Genomic DNA, 24,962 nt, shown 5'->3' on the forward strand with positions numbered 1-24,962 from the left:
CTTGGTAGTCCAGGCTGGCCTCGAACTCACAGAGATCCGCCTGCCTCTGCCTCCCGAGTGCTGGGATTAAAGGCATGCACCACTGCCCGGCCCCAAAAGGCTTTTATAGAAAACCACCAAAGTCAGTTCAGCTTCCCACAAGCCACTAGAAGGCTGTGGTGTGGTCTACAAAACTGAAGGCCTTTGAGACACAGGGGACATTAAACGTGGGACTCACAGCCACCATTAAATGGTGTATAAAGCTGGGGTATCTGTGAGAAAAGAGGGTACAGGAGAAGCTCTGACAGCAGAAGAAAGGAAACTGCACCCACTACACTTGACACGTATGTACTACGTCATGGTTCTCTTATTAACAGAAGGTTCTGTAAGTTTTATGCTGCTATTCTGTTTCGGTCCTGGGATTTGATACTAGGGCAGGGTGGGTTGGCCTTAGTTCTACAACTAAGCCACATCCCTACCCCTAACAAGAGGTTTTTAATAGTTTCAAGTTTGCTTTCATAATTTCTTTCTAGTAAACTCATACATAAACATTTCTCTGATGCATTAAAAATAAACATTTACGGGGCTGGAGAGATGGCTTAGAGGTTAAGAGCACTGGCTGCTCTTCCAGAGGTCCTGAGTTCAATTCCCAGCAACCACATGGTGGCTCACAACTATCCGTAATGAGATCTGGTGCCCTCTTCTGGCCTGCAGGCACACATGCAGGCAAAACACTGTATCATAATAAATAAATCTTTAAAAAATTAGGACAAAAACAATTTTTGAGCAATAAAAAAGTTAAAATAGTAAGTAGTAGAAAGGGTAAACTTTACTAAGTTACCAAAGTCAAAAAACATTGGGGTGCAGATACAATCCTGACACCATAAATTGAAGTTCAGGATACCAAGTTCTAACTATTTCCAACTAATATTTCTGACTAACTTGAACCCATCTTCCTTGTCAGCGAGTTCACAGAACTTTCCTGGAGACATTCAAAGCCCTCTCCAGAGTTCTAATTCTTCCTGTAAGACGCTGCTCGCCAGCTGCGCTCCTCCAGTTCTAACACAATGCCCGCTTGCTTCCCTGGGCCTCTGCCTCCTGTTTTTCCGACATTTGTCTCCCTTAACCCTAGTGAAAGGTGGAGCAGGCTCAGCCAAGATCAGAGGGAGCTGCTTTCCCAGAGTCTACGCAAGCAAGCAGACAGAAGCCAGGCAACAGCGAGCAGCAGAGGGGTGGGTGATGGCTGCACAGTACATTTAGGGGGAAGACCGATAGCCATCACCCTCCCCTACGAGGAAGAACAGCTGGCACGAAACACTTAAGGCCACCAAAGACGCAGCTCACCACTCTGCCGTGCACGCAGAGTCTAGCAGGCCACACATGCCCCAAGCTCTCTCGCAGGCTCCACGGAACTTGGCTAAGACATAACACAATTGCACCATTTCTGCTCCAGAACATACTTTGGCTTTGTTGGCCTGTGTTTTCAGTTCCTCCACGTCCTGCATCAGATCTCTGTTGGCCTCCTGAGCAGCCTTCAGTCTCTCCTCTGTGTCCACCAGCATCTTCTGCAGGTTCTGCAGGATTTCTTCATGCTGTGCTTTTGTCTCAGAACTGGCTTTTTCATACTTGGCTCTCAGGTCCTGACACTGGGTGTGGCTTGTTTCCACCTTCTTCTCCTGAAGAACCCAAAGGAAGGGGTAAGGCATCTGGCTGCACGGTGACTACCCACCCGCTTTACCAGCAGCCCCCCTCACTTCTCCTTACCAGTTCCAACAACTTCCCCTCCAGCTCTTTCTTTTCCTCTTCGTGCTTTTTAGCTGCTTCCTGCTGGCTCTGTTCAGCTTGAAGAGTCACCTCCCCGATACTTTTCTGCAGCAAACTTGCATTTTCATTAGCCTTGGTAAGTTTTAGCTGCAGTTCTTCCACAGACCTAGAGTAAGTTCCCATGTAAGTTGTCAGAGAGTTCATAATGGGTGTGCACATGCTAGGTGTGCATGTAACGTGCATATGTGTATGTGCGGGTCACTGTGTGTGTGCACAGTCAAGTGGGAGTCCAGGCATGCACAGCACACGGAGGTCGGAAAACAACCTCAGGTTCCAGTCCACACCTTCCACCGTGTTGGAAGTGGGGTTTCTTCTTCACTGTTTCATACTGGGAGATCCCTGTCTCCACCCCATCACAGATCCCTGTCTCCACCCCCATCACTGTCGGCACTCTGGGATTCCCTAGATTCTGGGGATCGGAACTCTCATTCTCATGCATCAAACACTTTATCTACTGAGCCATCTTGACAACTAGAGTTTTCATGTTTTAAACTGAAGAATTATATTAGAAATATACTATAATGCTGGGAGGTGGTGGCGCACGCCTTTAATCCCAGCACAGGCAGAGGCAGGCAGATCTCTGCAAGTTTAAGGCCAGCCTGGTCTACAGAGTGAGATCCAGGACAGGCGCCAAAGCTACACAGAGAAACCCTGTCTCGAAACTCCCCCTCAGAAAAAAAAGAAATATGCTATAAAAAACAACCATATCAGATTGCAAAATTCATGAGTAATTATACCTGAAGTCAAGACAAATTTAAAAATGACTTGTCTGAAGAATTTTAACATCTGTGATTGTTATAAATACAATTAGAGTAACAACTACTGTAATTGCAAGAATTTACTACTCTATATTAATAGATCAATAAAGAAATATGAGTTGAGATAAATGTATTAGGTCAGGTGTGGTGGTAGATGCCTTTCATCCCAGGACATGGGAGACAGAGGCAGGAAGTTGAAGGTCAGTGTAGTCTATATAGTAAGTTCCAGGACAGCCAGGGTTATATAGAGACCCTGTCTCAAACCAGATAAATTACCTAACCACCATCCCTAACTCCAGTTTGTGGGACTCTGACGCCCTCTTCTGACCTCTGCAGGCACTGCACACACATGGTGTAGGCAAAAGACACATACACATAAAATAAAGATAAACACGTCTCAAAATATTTTTAATAAAGGTTTTTTTAATCTAGGAAATAAGATGAAAAATTTCAGCAGACCAGGTTACCAAAGGTCATTTAAGTGCCTCTTGGGAAAAGAAAATACGGTAATTACCATATTCTTGCTTAAAGAGAACCAGCTAGGTTCTGGGGAAATAGTAAGGTCTTTGCTTTGTAAGCAAGCTTGTGGGCCTGAGTTCAATCCCCAGAACCCATGCAAAAAAAAAAAAAAAAAAAAAAAAAAAAAAAAAAAACAGGTGTGGCGGCGGCACATGCTTAGTTTCAGCACTAGGGTGGGGGAGACAGGCCAATCCCTGGGGCTCTCTGGTCAGTTAGTGCAACCTACTTCACGAGTTCCAAGCCACTGAGAGACCCTGTCTTCTTCTTCTTCTTTTTTTTTTTGTTTTGTTTTGTTTTCAGAGATGGGGTTTCTCTGTGTAGCTTTGCGCCTTTTCCTGGAACTCACTCTGTAGCCCAGGCTGGCCTCGAACTCACAAAGATCTACCTGCCTCTGCCTCCCGAGTGCTGGGATTAAAGACACGCGCACGTGCGCGCACACTCACACACAGACACACAGACACACAGACACACACACACACACAGACTCATGTAGCTTCTCATGGGTCTAGTGAAAGCATGGACATTGGCCCAGAATCAGGGCTTTCAAGAGAACCAACCAGCAGGGAGGGAGGCACACAGGATGGCACCAGTTGTGTCTACTAAACACCTGCACAGGTGGCCCCTTCAAAGGCCCTGCAAACCTGTGCAACTGCCTGAGGACCAAAGCTGCTCCGGAAGTGGCCAGCCAAAGGCCAGGTCACCAAGCACCCAGTGACCTTGACCTGTGCTGTGTGGGGGAAAGGCTAGTTACAGATGTAATTTTTAAAACATTAATACCTTACAAAGTAAAGTTCTAATGGTTCTAAAATGTTCCCTAAAACCTTTTGCCTTGTTAATTAAGTATTTGATTTCTATATGAACTACTATGAAAAAAAAAAAGCCACCGAGACCTTCAGATAAGCTGGGTGTGTTAGCACACACCTTGAACCCAACAGTTAGGAGGCATGACTGGCAGACCTTAAGATAAAAGAAGTTTTAATACTAAGGAAACCTAAGTTAGTGGAAGAAGTACCAAGACCAGGAGGCTCTGCTGTGGAACTCGAGGGAGCCTTGGCTTCTTCTCCTTTAAGGAGAGGAGCTAGAAGAACGCACACTATACAAACCGTGAGCACAGTGCACAGCCACGCACAGCAAGCCCTCAGGAGGGGCTTCCTGTCTCCGCAGAGAAGGAAGTCACAGACTTCTTCAAGGTTATGTAAAAGATGGTCCTGCCATTATTAAACATGTGCCTTGTGTTCCTAAGTCCCTGGGAGATCTATGAATCCTACTGTATTCCTTAACTCTGTCTGGCAGACCTCATTTCAGGTCAAACAGCTCAGTAAGAGGGGTTTACTTGCTGAACAAGCTTGACTGATACCCAAAACCCATGGTGGAATTTTAAAAAACAACAACAAACGTTACACAGGTGATTCAAGACGCACTGGGGCAGTAATAGAAAGGATAGCGTCAACTGACTTCAGTCCTCAGACACACACACACACACACACACACACACACACACACACACACACACACGAGGGAAAACCAGAGAAAGGGAACACAAAGAGAAAAGGGAAGAGCCAGGAAGGCTTCAAATAAGACAACCTTGAGCTCTTTGTTTTTCTGGGGTTTGTTTCTGTTAAGATAAGGTCTCACTAGGTGGCAGTGGTGGCACACACCTTTGATCCCAGCAGAGGCAGGTGGATCTCTGTGAGTTCAAGGCCAGCCTGGTCCACAAAGTGAGTTCTAGGACGGCCACAGAGATGTTACACAGAGAAAACCTGTCTGGTGGCCAGGGTGGGTGGGTGGGGGAGACACGGGACAGGGTCCACTCTGTAGCTCTGGCTGTCCTGGAACTCACTCTGTAGACCAGACTGGTCTCGAACTCATGCCCACCCAGCAGCCCTGAGCCTTTAGTCCTCTACCGAGCCTTTATGGTGCCAGCGGTCAGCAGTCCGTACCTTTCCTTCAGACGTAACTCGTCATTCATCTTTGTCAGCTGAGAAGAGTTATCTCCTGACATCTTCATCATTTCTGCAATGTCGTTTTCTAGTTTTTCCTTTGCCTTTACCAGCTGCTGCTCTCTTTCATCCTTCTCTCTACATCTTGCCTCCATATCTGAACATATACAGAAAAGACAGAGCACTGTTGTGTTAAGAGCAAGAAAACGTCATTGAATGCATCCTTACCTGGGGATATCTGCAGCTAGCCATCCCTGCTTACAGGGAAACCACACTGTCGCAAAGACAGATAATCAGACTGAAGAAAGGAACAGTACAATAGGAAGAGGTGAGGGCTGAGGGGAGAAACTGCGAAGGGAGAAAGGATGTTGAAGGGAGAGGGAAAGAGTCAAGTACCACAGAGAACCCTTTGAATTGCTGACAGTTAAGTGAAGACCTGAAGGAAGGACAGGAAGCAGGATGCAAGTCCAAGGCCCCCGGCAGCACGTGGCCTGCCATGTCCACACAGCAAGGAGGCTGCCGTGGCCGCAGGGCAGTGGCCGCGGGGAAGAAGAGTCTAAGACACACTCCTGGAGATATGAAACTCCTAGCGATACGGGGTTGGATGGACAAGGACTGTACCTCTAGTGTCATGTGACCCGACTCTTTGGCCAGTGTGTTGAGAAGAATGAAGGGCAAGGGTAGAGGCAGAGAGCAAGTGGCCATCTGTGTGGCTGGCCGTGTGAAACACACTGAACAGGGACAGCAGCAGCAGCAGTGGCAGATGCTGGGTTTTTTATGAAACAGAGAAAAGAGGACATCCTCAGGTTACGGACCTCCAGCGAGTATTTCGCTGGCACACAGAGTGGCGCAGCGTCTGAGGGCAGCTCTGCTACTGTAACGACACTCTCATCCTGGACACTGCGGCGGTATTCATCGGGTTGTCCCCGGGCGACATCACCAGCTTACCTGTTAAATTGTCTCTCAACTTCTCCAGCTCAGAAGACAACGTGTTAAACTCTACCTCCTTTTGGTGCAGTTTATTGACAGTATCTATTAGGGTAAAGTTAAAAGTTCACTATGTATCACATTTAATAGGTCACCCAGAGCTTGGCTGGCTTCTAAACCAATCTAGCATATGCTCATGTATGGTTGGTTACATCTGCGCTCATGAGCTCCAAGGACATGGGATACTAAAAGCTTCACTGCTGATCCCATACTGCGATGACAGGGAAGCGTGAAGCTCCGCTTCTTCCCCACATCTGCACATCAGGAGGCCCTGAGTCTTCCCTAGACATCTCTTTCCTTCTTCTAGGCCAAACCCAAAGCTTATCAACAGCAAAAGCTCAGATACGATCGTCCTTCTCAGGAACACTCAGACTTTAATATGGAACAAACTTCAGGTCAAAAGAAGAAATGACTATTTCTGGAGTTTGAAGGTTCAGGAAACCAACAGGATGCAGTTTTTCTGCGCACTGTATAACTTCCAAAATTGTGGCATTAGAATATATTATGCACTCCCGAAGTCAGCCCCCAGCCCCATGATGACAAACCCTAAAACTTTCTGCTCAGACTTCAGTGAGACCTACCTTGCATACTTCTCTGAACAGAGACTGCCTCCTCTGAAGCACCAGCAAACTTTTCTTTCTGAAGAAAAAGAACCAGATATTCATCTTACAAAGGTCTCAGGTGATGAAAACCAAAGGTGTCCATCAGTTACAATACTATTTATTTTTGTAGCTGTTACGTTAAGACTATGCACTTAAAACATGTAAACACCAATCAACTAGCAACTGTGTATCATGCACTGTGCTCCTGGGTTTCCATGTGTATGTATGCATGTATATCTGTATACAAGTGTTATGACTGTATACAAGTTTATATATGTGCTGCAAGAATATGTTTTGTCATGACTAACCCTCCAAGAGCTCCCCTGAAATCTGCCTGAAGGGTGGGGACATAGCTCAATGGTATTACTCTTGCCTAGCAAGGACAAAGTCCTAGGTTGAATCCCTCAAACAAAAAAAGAAGAAAAGAACCACAAAAAGAAAGAAATCTGCCTGAACAACAAGTGGAATTCTGGGTTTCTGCCCTCTGAGGGTATCCTGAGAAACCAGAACTAAATTCAAGGCTAATCTCTGTGTCTACAACTTTATAAGCAGAATCACTCCATCCGTCACCTACTGTTGATGGTCTCTTGTTCTAAACACGATGACAAGCTAAGATAAAAATGTCTCTGCTTTTCCTGAAATAAACTTTGAGGTAGCTGTAACAAGGGATCTTTTAAAAGATTTATTTATTTGATTTTATGTGTATCAGTGTTTTGCCAGGATGTATGAATATGTACTGCATGCATGCCTAGTGCCCACAGAAGCCAAAAAGAAAGTTTCAGTTCCCCTGTAAGTGAAGTTATAGATTGTCAGGAGCTGCCATGTGGGCGCTGGGAACAGAACCCGAGTCCTCTTAACAACTGAGCAGTCTTTCCAGACTCCCAAAGACGATTTGGAATGAGTATTTCTTTTTTTTTTTTTTTTTTGGTTTTTCGAGACAGGGTTTCTCTGTGTAGCTTTGCGCTTTCCTGAGCTCACTTGTAGCCAGCTGGCCTCGAACTCACAGAGATCCGCCTGGCTCTGCTTCCCGAGTGCTGGGATTAAAGGCGTGCGCCACCAACGCCCGGCTTGGAATGAGTATTTCTAACCGAGATGATTAAAAAATGAGCACACAAGCTAGCACAAGCCTACAAAGCGCCCATTTGTGTCATTCACAAAGCCAGGCTTCAGGTGGCTATGTTCTTCCAAGAGCACGTAGAGGAATACGCTTACACAATTTCCTAAGGCAGACTACAATCCAGCGCTACTGAATTTGATAGCTCGCTGCCACACCAACAGAGGACACTCAAGACCTGGACGGTTGCTGCCCACAGTCAAAAAGGAGATGCTGCAGGCACAGTACAGGAAAGACTCTCGGTCAGGAAATCTGCCCGTGCTGGATGTGTGAGTGGGAAGAGCTAGCCCTGTGTTTCGTAAAACTACGCTGCCAACAACCGTCCAACTGCTTTACCAGAGGAAATGAACTTTTTTTTTTAAAAAAAAAAGAAAAGTTAACACCTACCTTGACTGCTAGTTTCATTTGATCCAGTTCCCTTGAAGGCATTTATCAGCTGCTAATATATTCAATTTAAATCCGTATTTTTGAAGAAGTAGAGACATAGCTGTATTTTTTTTTTTCTAATGGAGAATGTTCTTTTAAACAGGAAAAGCCGGAACAAGGCTGAGGTTCAGATTCCCATCCAACAGGTACTTACCAAAGTCTGGAGTTCTTTTTCCAAAGTCTCCTTCACTTGACTGACTTCACTCAGAGTGTCCCGCAGGCTACCGAGCATTAGCTCTTTTCCCTGGAGCTCTTTGGTAATGCTATTAGCCTAACACACCGAGTTATATGTTACAGAAGCAAATGAACAAAAAAGAAACAAAAAGGAATGATAAGGGAAAAATAAAATGTGAAAAAAAAATGAGAAACACAACAAAACAATACTGGAAAGAGTTATTTCCTGTTTGTTGGTTGTTTTTAATTCTAAGAAGCCAGTGACTTTAAAAACAATCACTTCTAGGTATGAGTACATCTTTTTTTGAGACAGGGTTTCTGTGTAGTCCTGGCTGTCTTGGAACTCTATATGTAGACCAGGCTGGCCTCGAACTCAGTTGTGTCCTGATATATCTAGCCAAGTTATGTTAAATTTTGTTTATGTGTATGTATGTTTATGTTTGAGTTTATGTGCACTACGTATTGGAATAAGCCTGCCAGAAGACAGCATCAGAGCTCCTGGAACTAGAACCAAGCCTGGGCCTCCACAAGAACGGTAATCACTGTTGACTGCTGGGCTCTTTCCTAATGGCTTTTTTCTTTATTTTTTTAATATATTTTTTAAATTTATTTATTTGGTTTTTCAAAACAGGGTCTCTCTGTGTAGTCCTGACTGTCCTGGAACTCACTCTGTAGACCAGGCTGGCCTCAAACTCAGAGATCTGACTGCCTCTGCCTCCAGAGTGCTGGAATTAAAGGCATGGGCCACCACTACCTGGCTTCTAATGGCTATTTTTTTAAAAGTCAAAATATACCACTTTTTATACCTAAAATTGAACAGCAACATGGTCTAAAGCAAGAAGTGCTGGTATTTACTTCCTAAATAAGCTACCTGATCAAGTTCATCTCTGAGCTTGAGAGACCCTAGTGCTGTGTATGTAGCTCTGTAGTAGAGCCTGTGCTGAGCACAGACATAAGACCCCAGGCACATTAGCACAGTCGTCTGTATTATTCTGCATATGTGTATGCTTATAATATTCCAACACTTGAGTCATATTTAAAGACCCACTAGACATTAGCAATTAGAACTCAGCTTTCATTAAATCTTCCTACCTACCAGCCATATATTCTCCTCTAGTTAACTCGTTTCCCTTGCTATTTCCGAACACCACGAGATTAGAGAAGATTCCCCTGTAGCTGTTTTGTTTTCAAGTGTGGTTACTTAGCAGACTTCTGTTGTTTCTCTGCCTTCATCTCTCCCCACTTACTTATCCATCACAACTTCTTCATCAAAACTCACCCATCGCCAACACCAGAGCCCCCTCTAGTGGCAGGACTGGGAGAGACGCCCCTGAAGAACGGAAGCCACCGTGTAGCAGGGCTTGCTGGTAGAGACATGGCTGGTAGACACTTTAGTCTCCTAACCCTTGACAAGTAGCACATTTCTCTAGTCTCCCTGTCTCCCCAAATGAAACACACAAAAAGGGTCAGCCAGAAGAATAGAGCCTTATGTGTATTGTAGTCCCAGTACTTGGAAAACCAAAGCAGGAGGACCACTGAGAACCCAAGGCCAGTGTGGGCTACAAAGCCAATCCCAGGTCAAGCTGGGCTACAAAGTGAGCCCTTGTCTCAAAAAAACAAAAACAAAAACCACAAGGAACAGGGATATAGTGGTACATGTTGTAAGCCCAGCACTTGAGAGGAAAACGCAGAAGGATCATGAGTTCAAGGACAGCCTGGAGTACACAGTAAGACCTAGTCTCATTTTTCCCCCCATCTCCAAAAAGCAAAGGTTAGATGGCGTGGTGGTTTGAATGAGAATGGCCCCCACAGGATCACATATTTGAATGCCTGGGCTCCAGCTGATGTACTGTTTGGGAAGGATTAGGACAGGTGGCCTTGTTGGAGGAGGTGTATTACTGCAGACAGGCTTTGAGGTTTCCGAAGCCTACACTATTCCCAGAGTCTCTCCACTCCACCCCATGCTTGTGAATCAAAATATAAACTTAGTTACTGCTCCAGCACCATGCCTGCCCGCCTGGTGCCATGGCCCCAGCCACCATGGTCATGGACTCACCTAAACTGTCACTCCCTCTGTAAGTTGCTTTGGTCATGGTGTCTTATCACAGGAGGACGGTGTCTTCGTTGTGACATAATAGTAATAATGCAACGGCTCTGGCCTCCTGCCCTTACTTGTTGTCAGCACTACTCAAGGAAGCATGCTGACTGCCCGTTAAGAAGCACTCCAGGCAGAGCCAGGCGGATCTCTGTGAGTTCGAGGCCGGCCTGGGCTACCAAGTGAGTCCCAGGAAAGGTGCAAAGCTACACAGAGAAACCCTGTCTCGAAAAACCAAAAAAAAAAAAAAAAAGAAGCACTCCAGAGCACAGGTTCTACTTTTATACCTAACCCTATAAGCAAGGGAGTGGTGTGGGCAGAAAGGGAAGAGATGAACTCAGAAAGTGTTTTTTGTTTTGGCTGATTGTTTGTTTGTTTGTTGTTGTTGTTGTTGTTGTTGTTGACGACAAGGTCTCTTTATGTGCTCCAGGCTGGCTTGGAACTGGACTGAAAAACCTCCTGCCTTATCATCCTAAGTATTATTGGCATGTACCACCACGCCCAGCCTGAGCTTATAAATCTATCTCTTCTCTTCTCTTCTCTCTTCTCTCTCTCTATCCTTTTCTACACTATGAATATGTATTACTCTCATTGGTAATAATTTAATTGGTAATAAAAAAGCTGACAGGCCAGTAGCTAGGCAGGAAGCTAGCAGGAAAGCCAAACTGAGAATGATGGGAAGAAGGAGGGCAGAGTCAGAGGAGTCGAGAAAGATGCCAGCCAGCTGCCAAGCAAGCAGGATGTGTTTTTTAAAAAAAATGAGGTAATGAGCCACATGGCAAAGCATTAAGTGTAAGAGTTAGCTAGTAACAAGCTTGAGCTATTGGCTGAGCATTTATAATTCATATTCAGCCTCCGAGTCAGTTATTTGGGACTGGGAGGTAGGGACAGGAAATGTCCATTTACATATGGCGTTCCATCGTGGGGAACATTTATATGGAGTTTATGAGCAGCTGGCAGCATGCTACTCATTCCCGGCATGGACCTCAAAACATCCCAGAGTTGAGGCAGTAAACATGGCTCCCAGAGCTGGCGGTAAACATACCTCTACCACAGAGACTAGACTCTTGGGGAACCAAGGGCGAGGAGCCAGCACCAGCAAGTCAAGACAGAAAAGGTTAGAGATACAAAGGAAGGACAGATTCAAACAAAAAGGGCCTCTAAATGGGTCACAGTGTGTTTAAAAAATATGCATAGACTTGGGGGAGAGAGAAAAGAATATATACAGTCTTAGATTAAAAAATATAGTTTTAAAATGAAGTCCTTAAAAAAGGAATAGAGTAATAAAAAAAAGTATAATAAGCCACATAAAGATGAAAAATACACAGAGTCTGGATACTATATGTTATTGTGTTGTCTTTAAATTTTTTTTGACTACTAATGTACAAATGATATGTGCTAAGAGACATTTGATATTGAAAGCTGCTAGATTAAACCAACCTATATATTTTTAAAATATCTTGACTTTAAATTTTAGGTAAAACATATGTTACTTTGGGAAAGAGGTTCTGCTTTTATTTCCACAGGAAATGAGAGGCTCTGGGTTCATTCTGAGTTAAGAAAAATCAGGTTTGATCAAGAAAGACCCCCTGAAAAAATCTCCAATGGGAGCAGATGGCCCACCCAGATGATCCAACATTTCAGAGTGCCTCTGTTGCAGCTTCCTCTGAGTTCTGTGTTCAGAAAGTCTTCAAGGCTGCTGGATGAGATGATCCAGCCTCACAGAGTCAGGACTTGACCATAATCCTGAATTTTCTCAGGGCCCCCAAAGATTACCAGCACCCCCAATCATCAGGATGTAGTCTAGAAAACTATGCCCACATTCCAGAGGAAATTTGGGTGACTGTCCAGACAGCCTGATGTCCCTGTCATTAGGTAACATTTCATCCTTCTAGGGTCTTTGATGGAGTTGAAGAGTAAATAGTTATAATTATAGTTTTTTCTTAGCTATAATAGAAAATAAATTAGATATAAAACTTTAGACTCACCAAGTTAGGATAGATAATTGTTTTCTCTAATACTGTCAAATGCAAATGGATTTAATATTGTTACTATAATTCTTACTTAACTATTTTTGCTGTATATAGTTTTACTATATTAAAATTAAAACCTTCCTGTTTAATTAGACAAAAAGGGGAAAATGTTGTGGAACAATCTTTTTCTACACTATGAATATGTATTACTCTCATTGGTTAATAAAATGCTGACAGGCCAGTAGCTGGGCAGGAACTTAAGTGGGAAAGCCAAACTGAGAATGATGGGAAGAATGAGGGCAGAGTCAGGGGAGTCCAGAGAGAGGCACCAGCCAGCGACGGAACAAGCAGGACATGTAAAAATTAGGTAACAAGCCATGAGCCACGTGGGAAAGCATAGATAGAAATATGGGTTAATTTAAGTGTAAGAGTTAGCTAGTAACAAGCCTGAGCTGTCAGCTGAGCATTTGTAATTCACATTCAGCTTCTGAGTCAGTTATTTGGGACCGGGCAGTCAGGACAGGAAACACCCATTTACACACATTCTCTCTCTCTTCTCTCTCTCCTTCATATTCACCTTATACCACTGTTTTAGGGAGTTAGCTCTATTTTAAACAGATTTTTTTTTAAGCAGCTCTATTTTTTAACACCCTAAAATTTAAACTTAAATAGGAGTTTATATCATGGTCAGGAGATAAGTAGCAGATAAGGTTTCCAGATGATGGGAAACCAAAATTCACACGGCTGGTCATTATTTGCTCTGATCTCAGATAAAACCATACTTGAGATCCTCAAAAGGTATTCTATTATACTCAAGTGGGTGCACCACACAATTCCTGTTAAATCAGGGATTTTTAAAGACAAATGACTTCAACTCAAAGGTAACATACAATGCAAACTAAACAAATGGAAAACAGTAAAAATAAAAAAAATGATGGAAGATGTCAATACAAACCTTGCCACTTTCAGCGTTCCTTTCAATCTCTAAATTTTTAATCTGCTTTTCAGCTCCCTCAAGCTGCTGTCTAAGTGTCTCGATTTCCAATTTACCTTCGGAATTGGCTTTCCGAAGCGCATCAAGATCCAAGAGCTCTTCTTCGACAACCTTGAGCTGTGATGTAAAATTATCAATGACCTTGGTTTGTTCATTGTACTTGGCTTGCAGAACCTCTAGCTCCTTTACCTTTATTTCCGCCTCCTGCAGTTTGTTTAACGTGTCCTCCATTTCCACTAGATGCTGGTCTTCTGCACTGTCCAGTCTCGATTTAATAGCCTCCAAGCTGTCCTCCTTCTCCTTAATGATTTGCATCAGCTTGGTCTTCAGGTTCTCCATCTCTTTAGCGTGAGCAGACCGCTCAGAGTCCTGTTTATTCTGTAAAGCTTCTATTTCATGCTGATAGTCTAGTCTCAGTCTCTCGATTTGTGTCTTTAACTCAGCAAATTCGGCTGAGTCTGTTCCAATTCCTTTACTGAAAGATACCTTCAGCTCCTCCATTGCCTGTTGGTGGGATCCAATGGCGGTCTCCAGCTTAGACTTCCACAGAGCTATCACGTCTGAATTTTCCTTGTTGGCATGGTCAAGCTTGCTTCTTAAGGACTCGTTCTCTTTGGAAAGCTTTTCAGTGGCAGTGTGCAAAGCCTTGATCTCCTTCTGAAATGTCTCTTCCCGAGCTCCAAAGTGGTCCTTCAGAGAAGTCACCTCACTCCGGTGGTCAGTACGTGTGGCTTCTAGCTTTTCTTGCAAAGCACTTATTTCTTGCAAAAGAGAAAGAGACATATCCACATCCCCGGGAGGTTTACTGGACTCTAGCCTTCTTCGGAGCTCAGCTACTTCCTGTACTCTCAATGCTAGGTCTTTTTCTAGTTCCATTATTCGGGACTTTTCTGATACTGTAGCCACCTATTAACAGCAGTCATAAGAAACAGAGAGCACTGAAATAACAAATCACTGATGACTTTCCTTATTTCTGAAGCTCTTTACAAACCACCCAGAATCAAGCAAAGTAAAGCAATTACATTTCATGTAGTGATTAATGTCTACCTCACTAAGATAATGGTTTAAACTCAATTATGGAGCATCTAATATAGAATTATAATCTTTTTTCACCATTATGAAATCTCAAAAGAATATTGAGCTTCCCCCACTCCAAGAAAATCTGTTTCTCCTGTAAAGACACTTAAACCAGGAAGCACTCATTAACTGATAATGAGTTAACAGAAACAGTAGCTCCCAAAGTGATCAGTAATCTGCCTCCAGGAGGGAAGCTAGCTCACTGGGCCAGTTGTTCCTCCTCCTTCACCCCACGGCACAGCACTTCAGGGGCTACTCCACCTGAGGCGGCGGTTAAAGCCTGAACTGTCAGTTAAAGCATGCACCGCACCGCCGCTAACCACGTATGGCTGAGCACTGAGACGTGGCTCATCGGAAGCAGGATGTGCTGAGACACACACATCAGGATTGAAGACTCAGAGAAAAACAGACAAAATATCTTAATGATTTTAACCGTCATTGTATGGTAAAATAACATTTTAAATATACTTGCTTTTTACATATTATTCCGATTAATTTCACCTGTGACTTACTAAACAGCTCATGTGGGTATCATAAAATTAAGATTCTGTATATGTGGCTTTGCATTATACTTCTATTAGATAGCAGGTAAATGAGACCTAAAATTACCCGTGTTTCTGTGAGAAATGCATCATCTGTAGGTTGGATAAAAACCTAGGGTGGATAGTGAAGGATTTACTGGCTTTTTAAAATAACAGTAAAAGATCACTTACCTGCAATTACACACTGGACTCTCCCAGAAAGACCCCTTTCTGGCCTTTGTAACTCTGTCAACACTCTGCCGTACACATCTTGTCTCCCTAACCCAGTGGTTCTCAACATCAGTATGGATACAAACGGAATGTAGATTAAACTGCAAGACTCTTGCTACCTCCACACACTTTGATTCTATCTGAGCGCTGGAGTTTTAAGGGAAAAAAATACCTTCTCAACTTGTGCCTGTCAGTCTTAGAAAGTTTCTCCACTGCTTCCTCACAGGCTCTCAGCTTGGTACAAAGAATATGTGAAAAATGGTATCTTACAACATAAAAATCACTTAATCTGGGAAATAGAAGGGGATACAAATGGTTCTAAAATCCCAGTGGTCCCAGATTTCAATAATCCAAACTTTTCCTAATTTTAGACTCAGCCCAGATTGCCTTTACTGGGACAGAGAACACAGGACGAGTGTCTTCTGCTTCCTCTGCCCACGGCAGCATGCTGTGATGCTCAGTAAGATGTCCAGAAGAAAAGAGAAAGGGATGCATCTCACAGTCACTGACTGCTCTGGAACTGACTGAAGTTGTGGTATCTGTGCTTATATAGATGCTTCAGACTAATCAGGTTAATTCATTTATATTCTGTTCTCTAGAAAGGGGAGGATCCATGAATTGCTTACCTACAACTAAGATATAAAGCATCAATGAACCCCTTGCTAGAAGGTCACCGCATAGATAAATCAAATCCCGTGTGACAGTTCTTAGTCACAACAAAACTGTCAAGTGAGAGAATGCCAAGTGAAAAGCAAATGAAAAATAATAGGAAGATGATTCTCGATGTGGCATTCTGTGACTTCTACTTTAAATTTTATTCCACGAGGCCTGCCCTCAGTCTCAATCTCCTGCTAGTTTATGGCCTTAAGTCAGGAACTGTTTCTTATTCTTCTCACATTTCTACACCACCAGGGGAGCTGGAATAAACCGGACTTCAGGCTGAGGGAAGTTCCAAAATGCTTCTTGGAAAGAACTGCAGGTGGTATAGGGGTCCGATGGACCACTGGTTATTTTCACACTTGACAAGTCAAGAGCGGGGACCAACAGAAGACGCTGGTTATGGGAGGTTGTAAACTCTAATTTAAAATGGCTGCAGAAGTCCATTTGCAAATGGGTTCCTTATTATCCGGCACAAAACCAGAAACTAGTACATTTGTTTGCTGACAAAACTAAGCCACGGAGGAGAGTTTAGAAGCGAAAACGTGTATTTCCTTACTTCAGTCACACCAAGGGTCTCCGTCTCCTAAGCCCCATGTATTTCCCAGATCAAGTCTTGTGTGCTCAGGTGGTAAGGAAATGGTACCAAATTATCACTTATTCTTTTCTCACTTTCTTTTTTTTCCTCACCAAATCACACGCTGGGGTCTTCCCTTCTGAGGCCAACTGAAACCATTTCCTTCTTCTCTTTTTTGCTCTTTTTTTTTTTTTTTTTTTTTTTCCCCAGACAGAGTCTTACTCTGTCCTGAGGCTGGCTTTGGTCTGTGTGGCCCAGGCTAGCCCTGAACTTGTGGCAATCCTCCTGCCTCAGTCTCCCAAGTGCTAGGATTACAGGCATAAGCCACTATGCCCAGCATTGTTTATGTACTCATTTATGACTTCATCTGTGTGTATGTGGCTGTGCATACACCCGTGTGTCTATATGGGCATATGGAAGCCAGGTGACAATCTCAAGTGTCTTTCCTTGGGCTCTGTCCACCTTGGTTTTGGAAACAGGGTCTCTCATTGACTTGAAGTTTGCCAAATAGACCAGACTGGCTAGCTGGCAAGCAAGCTTCAGGAATCCTGTCTCTGCCTCCCCAGGGCTGAGATTATAAGCGTGCACTACCTCGCCTGGCTTTCCCCCCCTGGGTTCTGAGGACTGACCTCAGATCCTCATGCTTACAAGGCAGACACCTTACCAGATGAGCTACCTCCCTACCCTTTTTTCTTTATTAGAAAACAAAAATTTATGATGGAGAAAAGGACGACTATTCATTTGTCTAGATTTTTATATCAATGATTTCACACCACAAGAATTCCTACAAATACTATTGATTCAAAAGAAAAGTCAAGGTAACAAATTGATCAAATAGATACAAAGCAATTTTTGAAAATTTAAAGTTAAGGCCAATCACAGGCAAACATGATTAACAGGTACATGTATGAACATATATTTTTACATGTGCGTGATTCTGAGTATTTCTTTTAGTGCAAATTAAAAGGTTCTATCTGTGATGGTTAAGAGCACAGACTCCGGAGCCACAGGACCCAGAAGGAAACTCTGGCTCCGTTCTTACTATGTGCTGTGTCGTCGTCAACAAAAATTTACCATCTTTGGGCTTAGTGTCCTTACTCTGCAAAGTCTACAGAAAGGGAGAGAAAAGGACCACCTACTTCGAGGATCATGAAAAGGCTGGATAATATTTACAAAACACTTAGAATGTGTGAATGGCACCTCTCCAGGTGCTCTAATATACCAATTAAAACAGGACTAATGCCCTGGCCATTCTTTTCCTAACACACCTGTCCTTCCTAACCTCGGAGATTTTTTTGACCTTGGTTACACAGAGAGGGAGATGTGAGCTCAGCCATCAAGAGGAAAAAAGAAAAGAAAAAGAGAATTGGGGTCAAAGTCCTTAATTCTCATCAAAAAGAGCTGATGTTTCCATTTCTTTTTCCCAACAGGCCGGAGCGAGGGCAGGAAGTAGCATAAATTATTTAGAAACCCCTGTAACTAGGAATAGGAGAACAAGAGGACAACTGACTGCTTGTGGAAACTGGAGAGGAGTATTTCAAAGTATTCATACAAGAACCTGAAATACAGTTTTGGGTAACCGTGGAGTGTTTATGGTTATAAGGTCTCTCATCTTGATTTGGGTTGAGTCTTTACTTTTGACAAAATACCTGACATGCAACACCTGTACCTACTCGTCACTCTAAGCTCGTGAATACCTGAGTGGTCAAGACCGACCTCAGGCTGAACCACTGGGTCAAGGCTCAGGCCACCAGCAGGCACGTCACCCGATGTGTCCACCCCTCACACGCGGGAAGCTGCTTCATGAAATAGTGAAAACCATTACCCTAGTGTCTTCTAACTCCCTCTGGAGTTTGTCAGCTTTGGTCTTTTCAAAGAGCAGGCTCTGTTCAAGCTCCTTAATGCGGGCATGCTCCAGTTTGGTCTGCGTCTGTTAGTAAAGGAAGAGGAAAAGAACACAACAGTGCCGCCATGACATGCCAGCAGAGGAGGAGAGAGAGCGGGCGGCATGCAGGCCGAGCCACCGGTACTTTCTGCCAAAGGAAGAACGTAAAGGGGACAGAGAGAGAACAGGATGGAGCTGCCAGGGGACGGTGGGGTGAGGATGGACACACGGACAGAGGAACGAACGTGGGAGGAGGACATGAGCTAGTCTGTTGAGAAAGGAAACCATGGAAAACACATGAGGCCGGATGAAGTTTCAGATGCATGCAGCCAAAAATGTTATCTCGATAAGTGAAGTTTATCAGCACAAATTAGAATAGTTAATACTCCTCGAACTCTCGTCTTCCCTGCCCCTCCCCCACGGCTACTTGACATTAATGTGTACGGAACTGACTCAGGGACTTCACAAGGTTGTTTGACCCTCAAAAAGATCATCACTTTCATCTATGTGTGGGAAAAAGACAACGCCCCAAGTCTTCCAGCACTCAGTAGGTCCCCAGAGCAGACTGCTGGATCTGGCAAACAACTTGTAATTTAAAAAAAAAAGGGGGGGTAGAAGAGTCATCTCAGTAAGAAGAATCTAGGCTGGCTGGGGTGACTTAGGTCTACAATCCCAGCACTTGGGAGGCTGAGGCAGGAAGACTACTGCAAATATGAGGCTAGCCTGAGCTAACACAGTGAGTTTAAGGGCTGGGCTAGGGTAAGACCTTGTCTCAAAAGACAATCATACATAAATAAACAAATAAAACAGGCTGGGGAAGCCAGAGTCGAGGCGCCCCGGCCAGCTGTTTCTGCGGGTGGGGTTCTCTACAGTGGAGCAAGCGCTGTAGAAGCGCTAAATCCCTCCCAACCAGGACTACTCAAAGTCTTAGCTCTCGGTGGAGAAGAAAGGAGGATTCAAGATCACAAAGGCAGTTAGTAATGATCACCCACCACTGCCTCTTCCTCTGGAAAAGCCAATTAAGGAGATCAGAGCCAAAGAAGAGCTACGCTCCAGATGCAAGGGACTTGTTTTTATCCAGAAACAAAGCCATCCTTTCCCGGCTCAGAAGACAGGAAAGGCTGGCAGTAAAACTATGCTGAGGGAACTTTAAGATCCTAGAACGAGTGGGGCCCTCGAAACCTCAGTCATCCCGACTTCCCTTCCACAAATCCAGTTTTCTGCTTGGGACCCAGGAGGTTCCCTGTGCCTAAAAGACTTAAGTGTGGCCGAGTCTTGCTCCACTTGAAATAATCCTGATCTGAGTCTCCAAGTACTTCCCCCACCATCTCTCCTACCCAACTGGCCACTGGAACAGTTGTCCCTGACAATATCAGGACTAACTTAAGATCTGAACAATTATGGGCAGTGAGAAAATTACAACAGCGGTCCTAACAAAGTGAACTGAGTAGTACAGAGCCTGAGTAGAGAGTCAAAGCTGTGAACATGTTCACTGCTATGCTGATGACTTGCGAGGTACTCAAGGGGTCACTTTGCTTATGAACCAGGCATGAACAACCATCGTGGGATATTTAAAAAGTGAACAGAAAACAGTTTTTGAGACAGGATCTCATTTTCTAGTCCTGGCTGGCCTGGAACTCCATGTAGAACAGCTCTTAGAGAGATCCACCTGCCACTACATCCTGGGATTGTATGTGTGCCCTACCACACTCAGACACAAGGCTTTTTTAAAAACAACATTCTTCACTTACACTCTCTATAGTCTGTTGTCTAGACAGCCCCCTGTATCCACGTGTGCCACAGAGAGAAGCTGTTCAACACTCTCCTTACAAGAAAATGACTTAATCCAGATCTCCATGCTTAGGGTTATAGCTTCAGGAATTCAAACGAAAGGAAAAAGTCACTCACTATGTGCAGATAAAAAACAAATATCCAGCCAGGCATGGTGATGCAAGCCTATATAGTCCCAGCACCCGAGGAAGCAGAGACAGGGAGATCAAGAGGCAGAGGCCAGGTTATAGTGCAAGTTCTAGGCCAGCCTATTATTCCAGTCAGATCCTATTTAAAAAAAAAAAAAAAAAATGCCAAGAGAGGTGGGTGGCTCTTACTTGCAATTCCAGCACTGAGCAGCTTGAGGCAGAAGGATCACCACAGGTTCAAGGCCATCCTGGGTTACAGAGTAAGACTCAATCTTTAAAAAAAGAAAAGAGAGCTAGGTGGTACTGGTACTGGTACTGGTGCATGCCTTTAACCCCAGCACAGGGGCCAGGGTGAGGCAGAGGCAGGTGGATCTGTGAGTTCAAGGCCAGCTTGGTCTACATACAGAGTTAGTTTCAGGACAGCCAGGGCTATACAGAAAAAGTGTCTAGAAAGTCCAAAAAAAAAAAAGAAGAAGAAGAAGAAGAAGAAGAAGAAGAAGAAGAAGAAGAAGAAGAAGAAGAAGAAGAAGAAGAGGAAAAAGGAAAAAGAAAGAAAGGAAAAACCATCCCTATACGATTCCCGAAATTCAGACCGTCCAGCTGAGTGAACACAGCACCCTGCCCTCTCACATGCCCTCTCCACAGCGGACTTTCACCAGTCAGCAGCAAAGGAAGCCGTGATCCACCTCCATGCCACAGCCTGTGGTAAAAGTGTGCCACGGAGCAGGACAGCCCTTGAAAATGATTGCTTGCTGAAACTAAGATGTGGTATCCCAAGAGGAAACTCCTGGGACAGGGGCTTGGCAGGAGAGCAGAGGCCTTGCAAGAAGCGCACAGAGAGGCAGGAGCGGGGGGTCCCATGCACACTGACACTGGAGGCAGCAGAACCTGCTCTGGATGAAGAGAAGGGAGAGACCCAGATCACTGAAGTAGCTTCGCAAAAAGGCACCCCTCCTCAAAATGTCAACGTGAGCTCTCTATTTCAGCTCAATAGGTGGTGAGAAGAAAGAGAATGCTTCCTTTTGATTTTGTTCCTTTGAGCTGGCAAATCAAAGGGAGAGGTTTTGGGTCTTCTCCGTGGGTAGCACAGCGGGCAGGGTGTACAAAGCAATGTTCTGCAGGCCACTTTGGTGGTCTCTATGGGGTACTGAATCTCAGTAAGGAGAGGGGGAGACAGCAGCACCACACGGGCAGCACTGTCACTGGGAAAGCTCCCTCAGTGACAGCACACTTAAACTACCCTGCACATCCAGGAAGAATGCTGGCCTCTACGTACAGACAGGAGGGATCAACACGAGCTTGCATTTCTGATCAGCTACACTGGCTGGCAGCGGGAGCACCTAGGCTGGGGACAGGAGGTCAGACTACTTGGGAAGTATCTCCCCGCGTCTCTGCAGCTCTCCAGCTCAGGGGTTGATGCTTCCCTCAGCTGTCATCCTTTCCGAAGTACTTCTACCAAAGTTAGATAGAAAGCATAATGAACGAAGCGAAGGAGGCCATGCCCTCAGACAGTTTCTTTCCTTTTTAGCAGAAGTTCTTTAAAAAGCAAATATTCACCTAACATTAAACAAATGAATCCACAGAGCTCAGTCATCACATACAGTTTCTTAAAGATACAAATGCACTTGCTTTGAAAGCCACATGCACAGAAATACTAGGGGAAAGTCCCAAGGTCAGATTATGCAGTTAGTATCTGAGTGTATCAATAAGCATTTTAATCTGGAACCAAACTGTGTTAAGGGAAATATCCACACAGTTAAGTGACCTCTTACATTCTCAGGGTCTTCAGAAAACTGGCTCTTTTGCTATCAGTAAAAAAATAAAAAATAAAAAAAGTAAACAACAACAAAAGAGATTCAACTAAAGTTTCAGTCTGTGTTAGGGTTTCAATATAACTTTGATTAATTTCAAGTAAGTTTATCAGACAGACTCTACTAGCCTACTGCTAACGTAAATATTTTAACTCAACCTTTGCCAACCTCCAAAGGTGGTAATTCTCATGAATGGGATGATGGTATGAAACTTCTAATGAGACTTTGGGGTGTTTCTAAATGGATGACGACAACACAAAGGTCAACTAGAGGATGTGACTATATATGAGATGAGTGAAGAAGGTTTCTATCAAATTATTAAGACACCATTAAATTCTAGACCTTATAAAATCAAAACTCAGAAAGTGTTCCCTTTATTCTTTATTGACCATAAAAATATATTTATTTCCAAGGAGCCAACAGACTCCAAAATCCTGATGGTGGCAAAAAAAAAAAAACCAAAAACAAAACCCAACCAACATCTCTCTTCTGCTGGGCATGGTGGTGCATGGCTGCAATCTCAGCACTTGGGAGACAAAGGCAGGAGGATTACTATAAATCTGAGGCAAGCCTGATTTTGAATTGTGAGTTCCAGACCAGCCAGCTACATAGTGAGGCCATGTCTCTAGCTCTGCCCAATATCCAAAAGCTACATAAATAAGTGCAATTTTTACTAAAATGCTATGAAGAATCTTACAGAATCTTCAAATTTTGAAAAAGCTAATAATTTATATTTGTCATATATGTGGCAGTGGCTTAAAAAGCATCAAAACTATTTAACAGCAGTATCTAATTCAAAACTAGTAGGAGTAAATGTTAAGAAGAGGGGCTGGAGAGATGGCTCAGAGGATAAGAGCACTGACTGCTCTTCCAGAGGTCCTGACTTCAATTCCCAGCAACCACATGGTGGTTCACAACCATCTGTAATGAGATCTGGTGCCCTCTTCTGGTCTGCAGGGACACATGCTGTATATATAATAAATAAATTAAAAAAAAAAAATGTTAAGAAGAAACCTACTTACTATTATAGGAAAATGAGTGACTTTCAAGTATGCCATAGAAGTGGCATTAATTGTTCCTGTTTTTTTGCTCTGGTAACTACATTATTTTAAAAAGAAACTATCACTCTCTGACACCAAAAGAATAAAATAAACTATGAGAACACATCATTTACTTTTATAGGGTTATAAAAGATTTATTCTGCCCCACTAAAGCGCAAAGCCAAGCCACAACAAGAATGCTTTGTTATGCACTATTATGTTGAAATTAAGTTCTTTGAAAATGCTAGTTCCAACATCAGAGGAACAAGCAGAGACTTACTTAAGACTGCCTTAGGACACACTGCCAGATTTATGACTTGATTAAATCCAATTCATAGCTTTTAATTTGGAAGCATGAGAAGAGTTCTGAGCTTTTCAATTTGCCACATGAATTAGGATACCGCAATCACAGGCACAAGGACCAACCATCACCTCAGCATAACCCAAGCGGGCGAGAGGCAGGATGCCTGCCATCCTCTTGACCGGCTGTTCTGACAAGGACAGCTGGCCCAGTGTGTCACCCATATTTCTCAATACTGGCATCCATAAAAGCTTTAGAGAGCTGGAAGGGTTTACCTCAAGATCGCCTTTGGTGATTGATTCTTCTTCTACGCGGAACTGAAGGTCCTCAACCTTCCTGTGGGGTAAACCAAAACAAAGCCCTGAGAAAGTACTAAAAAATTCCTCACCCCACAGCAGAAAGTAAGAGCAGCCCCCTGGTGAATTCAGTGTCCGTTGATGAAAACAAACACCTTAGAGACACTGAAAATAAAAGCATGCATCTTTAGGGCACTACTGCATAAAAGCTGGGCTGTAATTATTTAGAAATTCCAAAATTTTATCTACGTATCAACTCTAGAAGGCGTAAGGTAAAATATTTTGAAAAGAAAAAAAAAATCAATTGTTTTCCTTGGGCACATAAACCAGAATGGATTAATCAATCAAGATAAGATCAGCCAGGGGGCTGGAGAGATGGCTCAGCACTTAAGAGCACTAGCTACTCTTCCAGAGGACCCAGGTTCAGTTTCCAGTACCCATATGGAAGCTCACAATTATCTGTAACTCCAGTTCCAGAGAATCTGGCACCCTCACTCAGACATACATGTAGGCAAAACACCAATGCACATAAAAATTAAAAAAAAAAAAAAAAAAAAAGTCGTAGCCGGCTTGGTGACACACGCCTTTAATCCCAGCATTCAGGAGCCAGAGGCAGGAGGATCTCTGAGTTCGAGATCAGTATGGTCTACAGAGCAAGATCCAGGACACCCTGGACTACACAGAGAAACCCTGTCTTGAAAAACAAACAAACAAAAAGGTTTTAAGTTTCTTTATAAAGGCTAGGTAAGTGAAACCCGGCTGGAATTCCTTTAGTAATGCTGACTAAAGCTATCCTTGGGAGGTTTAGCATTCAGTGGCAATAAGTATATGATAATCAAGTCGTGTCTAAATGATGCCACGTTTCCTGGAAAAGCTCCATCAGTGCCCACTCTCTTCACATAGCAGAGTTCAGTTGCTGCTGAATACAGTCATTCCCTTGGTTGCTGACAGTACATTTCTTGCTACGACATCATTGGAAAGGAAAAGATTAAGTCGAGGGTCACCTTTTCTCCTCTTCTAGCTGGTTGAGGAGCTCCACTTTCTCCCTGTCGGCAGCTTCTACCATCGTTCGCAGCTGGTCCATCTTGGCCTCCAGTTCCAGGACATGCTGGGGAAGCAAGGATGTCAGTGAGTAGCCCAGGGACACCTCCAAATGGGTATGGCGAAGTGTGACCGTGATGGGTGGGCATCAGTCTTGATACATTCTAATACTTTCTATCTTAGGTTATTCCTGGCAACTCTCCTGGAAACTAGATGACAAA

General features: G+C 43.8%; 1 protein-coding gene across 17 annotated transcripts in view; it reads right to left on the reverse strand.

Moving 5' to 3' along the window:
- Clip1 (CAP-Gly domain containing linker protein 1) overlaps positions 1-24,962 on the reverse strand; it is a 119,107-nt gene that overhangs the window by 43,645 nt on the left and 50,500 nt on the right. For 4 of the 17 annotated variants that reach the window (XM_028885843.2, XM_037198720.1, XM_037198712.1 and 1 more), the window contains exons 7-17: positions 24,705-24,808; positions 23,680-23,740; positions 22,025-22,057; positions 18,274-18,378; positions 13,347-14,291; positions 8,304-8,420; positions 6,589-6,646; positions 5,969-6,052; positions 5,021-5,177; positions 1,744-1,909; positions 1,440-1,655 (exon numbers count right to left, since the gene is read on the reverse strand). In XM_028885843.2, the coding sequence (XP_028741676.1) occupies positions 1,440-1,655; positions 1,744-1,909; positions 5,021-5,177; positions 5,969-6,052; positions 6,589-6,646; positions 8,304-8,420; positions 13,347-14,291; positions 18,274-18,378; positions 22,025-22,057; positions 23,680-23,740; positions 24,705-24,808 (2,046 nt within the window). The remainder of the gene's footprint in view (positions 1-1,439; positions 1,656-1,743; positions 1,910-5,020; positions 5,178-5,968; positions 6,053-6,588; positions 6,647-8,303; positions 8,421-13,346; positions 14,292-18,273; positions 18,379-22,024; positions 22,058-23,679; positions 23,741-24,704; positions 24,809-24,962) is intronic. The other 13 variants (XM_037198721.1, XM_037198714.1, XM_037198722.1 and 10 more) reach the window with 11 other exon arrangements.

Source organism: Peromyscus leucopus, chromosome 23 (assembly GCF_004664715.2).
Source record: "Peromyscus leucopus breed LL Stock chromosome 23, UCI_PerLeu_2.1, whole genome shotgun sequence".
Taxonomy (NCBI): domain Eukaryota; kingdom Metazoa; phylum Chordata; class Mammalia; order Rodentia; family Cricetidae; genus Peromyscus; species Peromyscus leucopus.